This window comes from Sminthopsis crassicaudata, chromosome 1 (genome assembly GCF_048593235.1).
Source record: "Sminthopsis crassicaudata isolate SCR6 chromosome 1, ASM4859323v1, whole genome shotgun sequence".
In the NCBI taxonomy this organism is placed as follows: Eukaryota; Metazoa; Chordata; class Mammalia; order Dasyuromorphia; family Dasyuridae; genus Sminthopsis; species Sminthopsis crassicaudata.
Genome location: NC_133617.1, coordinates 444012683 through 444024083, shown reverse-complemented (window position 1 = coordinate 444024083; position 11401 = coordinate 444012683). Strand labels below are relative to the sequence as shown.

At 32.0% G+C, this 11401-nt stretch overlaps 1 protein-coding gene across 1 annotated transcript in view; it reads right to left on the bottom strand.

The window, feature by feature from the left end:
• Positions 1-5727: 5727 nt before the first annotated feature.
• Positions 5728-11401, bottom strand: part of AUH (AU RNA binding methylglutaconyl-CoA hydratase) — a 222321-nt gene continuing 216647 nt past the window's right edge. Inside the window, exon 9 of the mRNA XM_074280676.1 lies at positions 5728-5857. Within this exon, the coding sequence (XP_074136777.1) occupies positions 5834-5857 (24 nt within the window). The 3' untranslated portion in view covers positions 5728-5833. The remainder of the gene's footprint in view (positions 5858-11401) is intronic.

The window sequence follows — 11401 nt, the reverse complement described above, 5'->3', positions numbered from 1 at the left end:
GGATCACTTAATCCAAGAAGTTAAATTATTTGACTAAGGTCACACAGATAATAAGCAGCCACAAAGTAAGGTTTTGAATGAAGGTGTTGTGCCTTGAAGTCCAGCATTTTCTAATATTCCTCTTGGCAATTAAGAATTTATATAGAAATGGAGGAATGAGAAAGGGGGATGTGAATAAGATTACCTGGTAAAACCCATTTTTACATGAAACTTTCACTCCTCAAATTAAATATTTTTTGTAATTCTCCCTAATAGATTTCTTTATTGTCCTCAGTGGCTTTAAAGCTATTGTTAAGAGCTGTATATAGTAAACAGTCACAATGTGGTTCTGTTATTTCAAAACACATGATTTTGAAGCAATGTTTCAATTGTTCATATTTATATGATTAGAACTATGTCACAAAGTTAATCATTTCCAGTATACTTGCATTTCAAGCTAATGAAAAACTTCTCATGCAAGCAATCATTAATCAGTGAGTATAATATTGCTTAATGCTTTTTGAAGCATGTGCTATGAGATCAGAGTACAAGGCTGCATAATACAGCCCCGTGTTGGTGCCATATGCTGACCTTTTCTGAAATAGAAGCCGAAGCATGTGATATACTTTCCTTGCCAATTGTTGCTTTTTGTCAATAATTAAGTTTGATGATATGGAGAAAGAGAAACTCCAATTCCTTTGGAATTTTAAAAAAGAAGGAACTTTGAAGTCCTTAGTTTCTGGCAAGGCATCCCCCTATTGGCTTGAATCTATTCCTGTTGTGTATTATAGGACCCACCCATTAAAACTGGAGTAAATGTTCTGTGTGAGTACTTTCTGGCATTTGTACAAGAAACAACAGATACATTACTACACTGAGATTATGTCAGCAGCCATAATATAAAGGTCAGAAGAGCTAGAAAACCAAAGGCATGTGCATTATCCCTTAAATCTCATTTGATCATGCTATTTGATGTTCTTGAGCAATAATGTGAGAGGGAAGCTATTACTTAATCTCTGTGCTAGTATTATCCAAAAAGAATACTTGTGAAATAGTTTTTAAAAACTATGTAGTAGTTATAACATGAACAAAGAGCTAGTCTATCATATGATATTTTTGTAATGAAAATATTAGTGGAATAGAGTAGCAATTATTCACTGGAACACAACTCCTTTTTAGAAATGTTTTAAGCAAAATAAAGGTAAAATATTATAGTTATAATAATTAAATGTTCTTAGATTCATGCACCTTTATCACAAACTCTGACTCTTCAAAAAGATGTATTCCATTTAATACTTCTTAAATCATACCTCAAAACTTTTTTAAAAGCTCTTTAGTGTACCTGGGGGGGAAAAAAGTAAGTATTCTATCAAATACAAAGAACATAGGTGTTTTTTCATTTGTAAAAAAAAATGGAAAATGTTGTGTTATCATCTGATTCCATATCAATTTAAAATGCTTTATCAGATTCCTAATATCCATCCAGGAACATAGTTTTGGAACAGTACATCTTTTTACAATACCGTATTGTAAAATACCACTGTATCCTTCCCTTAACCATTCTAGAAAAAAAGATTAAAGATGAGAAAAAAGAAAAAGAAAATGTGGACAAAATTCAGAAAATTAAAAATTGGATATCATATGCAAAGTTTCACACCCATGCACCCTCCTCCACTTTCACAACCAAAAAGGAACAGGGAAAAGTAAAAGGGAAAATTTTCATATTTCTTCTTTAGGGCCAAGTTTTTTCTTCATAATTTCACAGTATTCTTTTTTTTCTTTTAATAGATTAATAATACAGTATTTCACTAGGACTAAAATAGCAAAGTAAATAGCATAGAAAATTGATGAATAATGTTATCCTCAGCATCACCTTATATGTGAAAGGATAAAAATGTCCATCATGTTTCTTTGTCATTAGCAATATAACAACAGCTACCACTACTGCTGCTGCTGTTATTACTACTATTACTGTTACTAGCTAACATTTATATAATACTTACTATGTGTCAGATATTATATTAAATGCTTTACCAAGATTAACTGATTTAATCTTTACAACAGCAGAAGAAAATAAATGCTGTTATTAATTCTATTTTACAGATGAGGAAACTGAGACAAACAGAGGTTAAGTGACTTTCCTGGGTCATACAATTAATGTGTCTGAGGCTAATTTTGAACTCGTCTTTCTAAGTCCATACTGTGCCATGTAACTGCCCCAAAACAGACAATTCAAATTCTAAAGTTAAGAAAGTTTGTGTCATGGCTGAAACAAATCTCAAGATCTCATTTCCCAGGAATTGACTATGCTTCCTTACTTCTTGACTATCTTTCATTATTCCATTTTTAAGGGGTAAAATCCTGTTCATAATATTTTTTCCTTTTAAGTGGTGGTATGTTTTAACAGGGACAGAGGCACATTCTGTCAATACATTGCAATATTACATTACAATATATATTATACATATTTATTTCATTTATTCAATTTTGAGCATTTGACTAGGTAGTTTTTTTTAAATAAATGACTTTTTAAAAATGTTTATGTGTTTTTTATTTTTTATATCATATTCATTTCCCAATGTATCCCCCCTCTCTGTACACTCATGAATCTCATTTGCCCTGTCCTCGTAACTTTCCTTTAGAGGAAAAACTGTTCTTTTACAATATTTATTTTCAATTTTTAATGGTTATTCTTATTCTTTCCACTTATATTTTCAAGTTTATCCAAGAGTAGTTATTCAGTTCCAATATTTATGATTCTCACTTGTCTAGTCTATTCAATAACTACTGTACCATGTTCTATTTTTTTTACCAGTTTTGATTATTGTTATTTTATTAATATAACTTGAAATCTAGAAATTATGTTTCCTAATCATTTATACTTTTAAAAAAATTATTTGACTTGGCATCTTTTAACAGTTTAATTTTAGCTTTTCTCTTTAACATGTACAAACATGCCTTGTTATATTATAAATGTGGTCTAGAAACTTTAAAAATTAATTAAGTCAATTAAGTCATAAATAAAAAGTCAGATATTAAAAGAAACTTGCTAATTAAGGGAATGCTGAGGTGGGGGAAAATATCTATGCATTGGACATGCAATTTGCAATAATAATAAAAAGGGAAGGCAAACCCTTCCTATCTCTTTCTCCAACATGATTTTGATACCAAAACCAGAGAGATGCCAAAACCTGAAGATAATCTTCCTAATGAAAATTGATGCAAATATTTGAAACAAAGCATTAACAAGTAAGCTAAAACAATGTATTAGAAAGATTATATAATATGACCTTGGATTTATATCAAGAATGCATTAAAATTGCATATTAATATAAGAAATATTATATATTGATTATAAGTGCTGAAGAAACTTTATTTTAATAAAATTTAGCACTCTAAGATCATTGGAATAGTTGGGTCTTTTAATGCAAATATTATATGCAGTGGGAAAGGATTCTGGGAAGAAGACAGAGTAGGTCAGAAAATTTCAAACTCCAGTTTTCTCCCACAAAAAGAACAAAATTGTGCCTCTGGGTGAACATAAACCAATAGAAAAAAATAAGATTTGGGGCAGAACAAGGTGCTCCTAGTACAAACTAAGAAGACCTAAAGAAAGACCCTAAGATAAGATTTAATCTTTGGGAAGTGTAAACATATCTACATTAGCTCCTCAAAAACAGCCAGCAAGGAGCCCTGGAGTCAGCTGAGTTCAACTGGAGCCTAAGCTGAAAACACAAGAACTTTCACCTTCCAGATAGCATGGGAAGTCAGGGGAATGAGTCTGAGAAGCTCTGTTGATTAGGAATGCCACTGGCCCCAGCTGTGCTGCTGAGATGCTGCCTTGGTGAGAAGGAACCATACACCCCAGGTGAGTGCAGAAACAGTGGGCAGGGATGCTGCTGGCTGTGAGAACTTGTAGGAGGATGGAGCTTCAAGTTTAGGGTTCCAGATCAAAGGGGAGAGCTGCAGTAAAGCCAGAAACACCATTTCCCCCATCCCAGGATTAGAGGTGCTTACACTAATTAGTTCTCATCAAAAAAAAAAGATGAACAGGTAAAGAAGAAAGAACTCAACCATGGAAAATTACTGTGGAAATATGAAGACTGGGATTCATCTTCAGAGGAGAGTGAAGTACAAAACACTTCTTCTTTCCCAAATAGTATCATTAATGGCTAACTGCTCAGAAAGAATTTATAGAGCAATGCAAAAAAGACTTCAAAAATCAAATGAGAAGGGCAGTTAGATAGTGTAGTTGATAAAGCACTAACCCTGGAATCCAGAGAACCTGAGTTCAAATGTGACTCAGACACTTAACACTTCCTTGCTTTGTGACCCTGTACAAGTCACTTTGTCCAATTGCCTTGCAAAAGAAAAAAATAAATAAAACTCATAAAAAAAATCAAATGAGAGAGATTGAGAGGAAAAAAACTTTTTAAATTTGTTTGTTTTTTAAATAAGGACCATGCAGTCCTTTTTGTAGTGGCAAAAAACTGGAAATTGAGTGGATGTCCATCAATTGGAGACTGACCGAATAAATTATGGTATATGAATGCTACAGAATATTATTGTTCTGTAACAAATGACCAGCAAAATAATTTCAGAGAGGCTTGAAGAAACCTACATGAACTGATGCTAAGTGAAATGAATAGAACCAGGAGATTATACATGGCAACAAGACTACACAACACTCAATTCTGGTGGATGTGGCTCTCTTCAACAATGAGATGATTTAAACTAGTTCCATTTGTTCAGTGATGAGGAGAGCCATATACACCCAGAGAGAGAACCGTGGGAACAGAGTGTGGAACACAATGTAGCATTCTCACTCTCTCTGTTGTTATTTGCTTACATGTTGTTTGTTTTCCTCAGTTTTTCTTTTTCTTTCTTCCTGATCTGACTTTTTCTTGTGCAGAAAGATAACTGTATAAATATGTATACATATATTGGATTTAACATGTATTTACATGTATTGGACTAACTGCCAGCTAGGGGAAAGGTGAGAGGAAGAAGGGGAAAAATTTGGAACAAAAGGCTTTACAAGGATCAATGTTGGGAAAATTACCCATGAATATGTTTTGTAAATAAAAAACCAATAAAATCAAAGACAATAATTTAAAATGTTGAAAGCCCTAAATCTTAAATTATACTACAAAATAGTAATCATTGAAAGAATTTAGTACTGCTAAAGAGAAGGGATGTCTATAAGTGAAATACATTAGGCACACAATGTACAGAATCAAATAAACTAATAGCATAGTATTTGTTAAACTTTAATAGTTACTAGGAAGAAAACTCGCTACTTGACATAAGCTTTTGGGGACAATAGACAGAAATCTGGCATAAATTACGTTGAGACCAATCTCACACCATATACCAATATAAGTTCCAAATGGATACATTACTTGAATATAAACAATAACTTTACAACTAAATTAAAGATATAAGAAAGATATTATTATTTGGATTTATTAAGAATTCATGACTAAGGATAGTGAAAATCACATTGACAATTTCAATAAAGAATGAATATCCTACTCATGGAACAATAAATATTCCTATTATTTAAATCTGACTTTATTTGTATAAAAAGTTTTATGTTCATATAGTTCCTGTGTCTGTTTTGACTGTCATACTTATATTTTTACTATCTATTTTTATGATCTAAAACAACATTAAATTCCACCAACAATGTATTAGTGTCCCAGTTTTTCCCACATCCCTGCCAACATTCCTCATTATATTTACCTGTCATCTTAGCCAATCTGAGAGATGTGTAGTGGTATCTCAGATGAAGACCTGTATTTTCTTGGTGTTAGACCAAAATTATCACAAGCAGCAGAAAATTATTGCATATTTAGTTGCATCTCTGCTTTGGAGGCTACAAAAAAACAAAAAAAAATCATTTACCAACATTCCCTTCACTTTAATTTTGCCTTTTAGGCATTTGCTCATTTGGGTCAGAACCCTTGAAAACATCAAGACTGATATGATGAAAATGATGGGGAAATTCAGAAATTGCAAAATGAAAAATGAGAACTGCATTGGGTGTACCAGCAGGATAATTCTCTAACTATCCTAGGAAGAAATTGCTGACATATAGTGTAGTTTTTCTATTTTTCTCTCTTAATTAAATCCATTTTAGCTTTAACTTTGTCTGAGATCATGATTACTAGGTTTTTTTTACCATAATAAATTGTACTTTTATACTTAGGGTTTTTTTTTTTTTTAAAGAAAGAAATGAAGAGCAGGTTGGTTTTAAGAAAATATGGAAAGACTTGCTTGAAATAATTGAGAGTGAAATTAGCAGAAGAGAATATAAGCAATATTGTTCAAAGAGTAAGTAATTAAGCTATATATATATATATACATATATATATACATATATACATATATATATATATATATATATATATATATATATATATATATATATATATATATATATATATATATATATATATATGTTTGTGTTAAATGTTGGCTAGGAGGAAAACAGCAGCTTGGAATTCAAATGTACTCCCAAAAATATTTAAGGAAAAAAACAAGTTATTTATAATTAAATATTATAAAGTGTTAAAACAATGTTGAGATTTCACTTTGCATTAATCACAATGACAAAGAATCAAAAGAAGATAATAATAAGATAATGATAAATGTGGAAGAAATAATAAATTATAAAAATGGACTGTGACTGTGGGAAAATAGGCACTGCTAGTAGAGTTGTAAATCTGGCCCTACAATAATGGACTGCTTCAGCAATTTGGAACTCTGTTCAGAAAGTTTCCAAATTACCCTTTAGCCTCATTATACTATGTATACCCTAAGATATCAAAAGAAAGAAAATTATCCATATATATAGCAAAAAAAAGTTAGCAACTCTTTCCATGATAGCCAAAATTGGAAACTAAGGATTTATCCTCTTCTTTAAAAATGTCTAACCAAATTATTACACAAATGTAATAGAACATTGTGCAATAAGAAATGATGAAACACATAATTTAGGGAAGATGTGAAATAATGCATAGCAAAGTAAGTATGATTATAAAAATATATAATGATGAGATTATATGTATGTGTATGTATGTATATGATGATGATAATATAATAGAGGGGGGAAAAACCTTTAGAACTCTGACCAATGCCAGGAATTCCTAAATATGAATATGAGACACTTACCTTTTCATAGAGTGGTGATGAACTTGGAATATAGAAATATGTTCCTATAGAAATAGGCCTATATTTTTGGTCATGGCTAATGTGGGAATTGGTGTAGCTGTGTATTGAGGGTTTTATTTTTCAGGTTTGTATTTTCTATTTGCTCAGTTTGGCAAGAAAGGGAAGGAGGGGAGAGAAGACTAATAGAAGGGACAAATTCACTTTAAATTGCATGTTAATGGAAAAATAAAAAATAACTTGACTGTTTATAGATGAACAAAATCTGTTTTTGAAATTCTCAATGTTGTTTTGTTAAGTGATGCTACATATGTTTTTACTAAATCTCGTTTTTAAGAGAAAGTATAACACTTCTTGATTACCAAAACAATCTCAACAGCACTTGTGGATTGGGTTCCCAGGTTCTAGAGATATTCCAGGAGTCTAGGATACAAACACTGAAGGTCATAAGCCCTAATTAGTGCACTTCTCATTTAAGACACTTAATTTGCTCTTAATGGAAGCATTTATTCAGATTACATAATAGCCACAAAACATTCCCCCTTAAACCTGCTGTACACTTTCTAACAAATATCCATAATGTCCAGAAGAAGAGTTGATTCAAACTTACTATATAATGATACACTAGTAGGATACATGTTTGTATTCCCATTCCATTTTCCATCTGATCCTCTGTTTGGTTTCAATTCAAAGGAATTTCTTCCAGGATAAAATCTCACCACTTTGCTGCTAACACTAACCTTTATTGATACCTCATCCTTCAGCATCTTCTATTCTCTAATTTGAGAGCTCAATGGTAGAATATCAAAGTACTGCTAATGTTTTGTTGGGGGGTTTTTTTGATGGTGAGAAGAAATTGTACTCAAGTAACACTACTTTGCATTTGCCATTTTGTCTAGTTTCTACTCTACAAGTTCACCAAAGTGTCAGTCTCTTTCCCCTGCTTTCTTGCCTCCTTTTGTTTGTTGTTTGCTCTTATTGGTTTTTAAATTTTTATTTTTGACATTTTTTTCTTTTAAACTTTGAATTCTCAAATCTCTTCTCCTTCCCAAGTTAAAAAGCAAACAAAATATCAATTATATATGCAAAATCATGAAAACCATATTTTCATATTAGCCATATTACAAAAAAAGTAAAAAGTAAAATAAAATGAAAAAATTATAGTTCAATTTGCACTATGAGTATATCAATTTACCTCTGGAGGTAAACAACATTTTATTGTTTGTGAATCCTTTGGAATTATCTTGAATCTTTTGTATTGATCAGAGTAGTCAAGTATTTGATTGATCATTATTACATTATTGTTACTGATGCTTCACTTCTTTTCATTTCACTTTTGTATCAGCTCATAGAGGTCTTGTAAGGTTTTTTTCTCCTAAAACTCCCTCCCCCCCAATCATTCTTATAGTAATCATACTTCACCACAATCATATGTCACTTTATGTTCAATTGAATTCCATACCCACTGTTTTCCATTCTGTGCCACCCCAAAAAAGAGCTGCTATAAATATTTTTGTACATATAGGTCTGTTCTTTTCTTTGACCTCTTTGAGGTACAAACTTAGTAGCAACATTGCAAGATGAAAGGGTCTGCATAATTTTATAGCACTTTGGACTTAATGCCAAATTATTCATCAGAATGATTGGACCAATTCACAATTCCAACAACAATGCAATTGTGTCCCTACTTCCTTTCATTCCCTCCAATATTTGTCATTTCTAATAGGTATGAAGTGGTATCTCAGAGTTGTTCTAGTTTCTCTAATTTCTGTGTTCCATATTGGTTTGGAACATTTTTTTCATGGCTTATAGATTTCTTCTTACCAATTAATATAGATTTCTTCTGATGAAAATTGCCTATTCATATCCTTTGACCATTTATCACTGGAGGAATGACTTTTATTTGTATAAATTTTCCTTAGCTTCTTATATATTTGAGAAATCAGGTTTTTGTCACAGAAACTTGCTATAAATTTTCCCCTATTACTTCATTGTCTTTTAGCAAAATGCAATTTCCCTGATTATCTCTTTTAACTCTTTTTGCTTTTGCATATTTGAAATCATTATTGCTACTACTGTCTTTTTTAACTTCTGCTGCTGTTAAATCATTTCAATCATATCCAACTCTTCATGATCCCATTTGGGATTTTCTTTCTTTCTTTCTTTTTTAGTTATTATAATACTAAGTTTATTCATAGTCAATTACCTTTTTATGTTAAAATATATGTTAAATCCAATATATGTATACATATTTATACAGTTATCTTGCTGCACAAGAAAATTCAGATCAAGAAGGAAGAAAAATACAGAAAAAAAATGCAAGCAATCAATAACAGAGAGAGTGGTCTACCCTCAGTTCCCATGGTCTTCTTTCTGGGTATAGATGGTTCTCTTCATCACTGAACTGCACTGGTTTGAATCATCTCATTGTTGAAGAGAGTCACATCATAGAAATGATCGTTGCTGTGTATAATGATCTCCTAGTTCTGCTTATTTCATTTAGCATCAGTACATTTAAATCTCTCCAGGCCTCTCTGAAATCATTCTGGTGGCCGTTTCTTACAGAAAAATAATATTCCATAACATTCATATACTATAACTTATTCAGCCATTCTCCAAATGATGGGCATCCACTCAGTTTTCAGTTTCTTGTCTCTACAAAAAGGGCTGCTACAAATGTTTTTGCACATGTGAGTCCCTTGCTGGATCAAAGGGGTATGCACAGTATGATAACTTTTTGAGCATAGTTCCAAATTGCTCTTCAGAATGGTTAGATCCATTCACAGTTCCACAACAATGTATCTATGTCCCATTTTTTCCCACATCCCTTCCAACATTGGCCTTTACAATCTGACAAGTGTGTAGTGGTATCTCAGAGTTCTCTAAATTTGCATTTCTCTGATTTGGAGTTATCTGATCCATCTACTATAGCAATTCCTGATCTGATTGATGGTGGTGTTGACTGGAGTATAGCTTCCAGGGGAAACAGTACTAAAGAAGTTCCCCCCGCCCCAATGTTAAGAGTGTTTCTGTTCTAACAATCAATGATTCTAAAGTCTTCTGGCCTTAGTATTCTAGGTCCTACAAACATTACTGACTAAAAGACAGATAATTTATTCTCTGTGAAGGCAGAGAAATGCACCAAACAAAGGCTGGAAGCCTAAAAAGCTCTGGATTCTGGGAGAGAAGACTCTTGAGCTGTAACAACTTCCCTCAGGGCTATTTTAGGTTTCCAAATAGCCCCTACTCTGTCTATGTTAAATGTTCTGTTTAATGTTGTAATTATGTCATAACACTGCTTTATAATATAGTTTTAGATCAGGTACGCTAGGCCACCCTCATTTGATTTTTTTTTTTCATTAGTTCCCTTGAAATTCTTGACCATTTCTTCTTCCATATGAATTTTGTTATTTTTTCTAGATCATTAAAATAGTTTTTTGGGAGTCTGATTGGTATAGCACTAAATAAATAGATTAGTTTAGGGAGTATTGTCATCTTTATTATATTCTCTCGGTCTATCCAAGAGCACTTAATATTTTTCCAATTGTTTAAACCTGACTTTATTTGTGTGGAAATTGTTTTGTAGTTTTGCTCATATAATTCCTGACTTTCCCAAATATTTTATGCTAACAGTTATTTTGAATGGAATTTCTCTTTGTATCTCTTGCTATCAGATTTTGTTGGTGATATACAAAAATGCTATTTTTGAACTTATTGTGGATTTATTTTGTATCCTGCAACTTTGCTAAAGTTGTGGATTATTTCTTTTTTTTTTCTTCAATAGTTTTTTATTTATCAGATATATGCATGCATAATTTTACAACACTGACAACTGCCAAACCTTTTGTTCTAATTTTTCCCCTCCTTCACCCCCCTCCAGATGGCAGGTTGACCAATACATGTTAAATATGTTAAAGTATAAATTAAATACAGTATATGTATACATGTCCAAACAGTTGTTTTGCTGTACAAAAAGAATCAGACTTTGAAATAGTGTACCATTATCCTGTGAAGGAAATCCAAAATGCAGGCGGACAAAAATAGAGGGATTGGGAATTCTACATAATGGTTCATAGTCATCTCCCAGAGTTCTTTTGCTGGGTGTAGCTGGTTCAGTTCAATACTGCTCTATTGGAACTGATTTGGTTCATCTCATTGTTGAAAATGACCACATCCATCAGAATTAATCATCATAATATTGTTGTTGAGGTATACAATGATCTCCTGGTCCTACTCATTTCACTCAGCA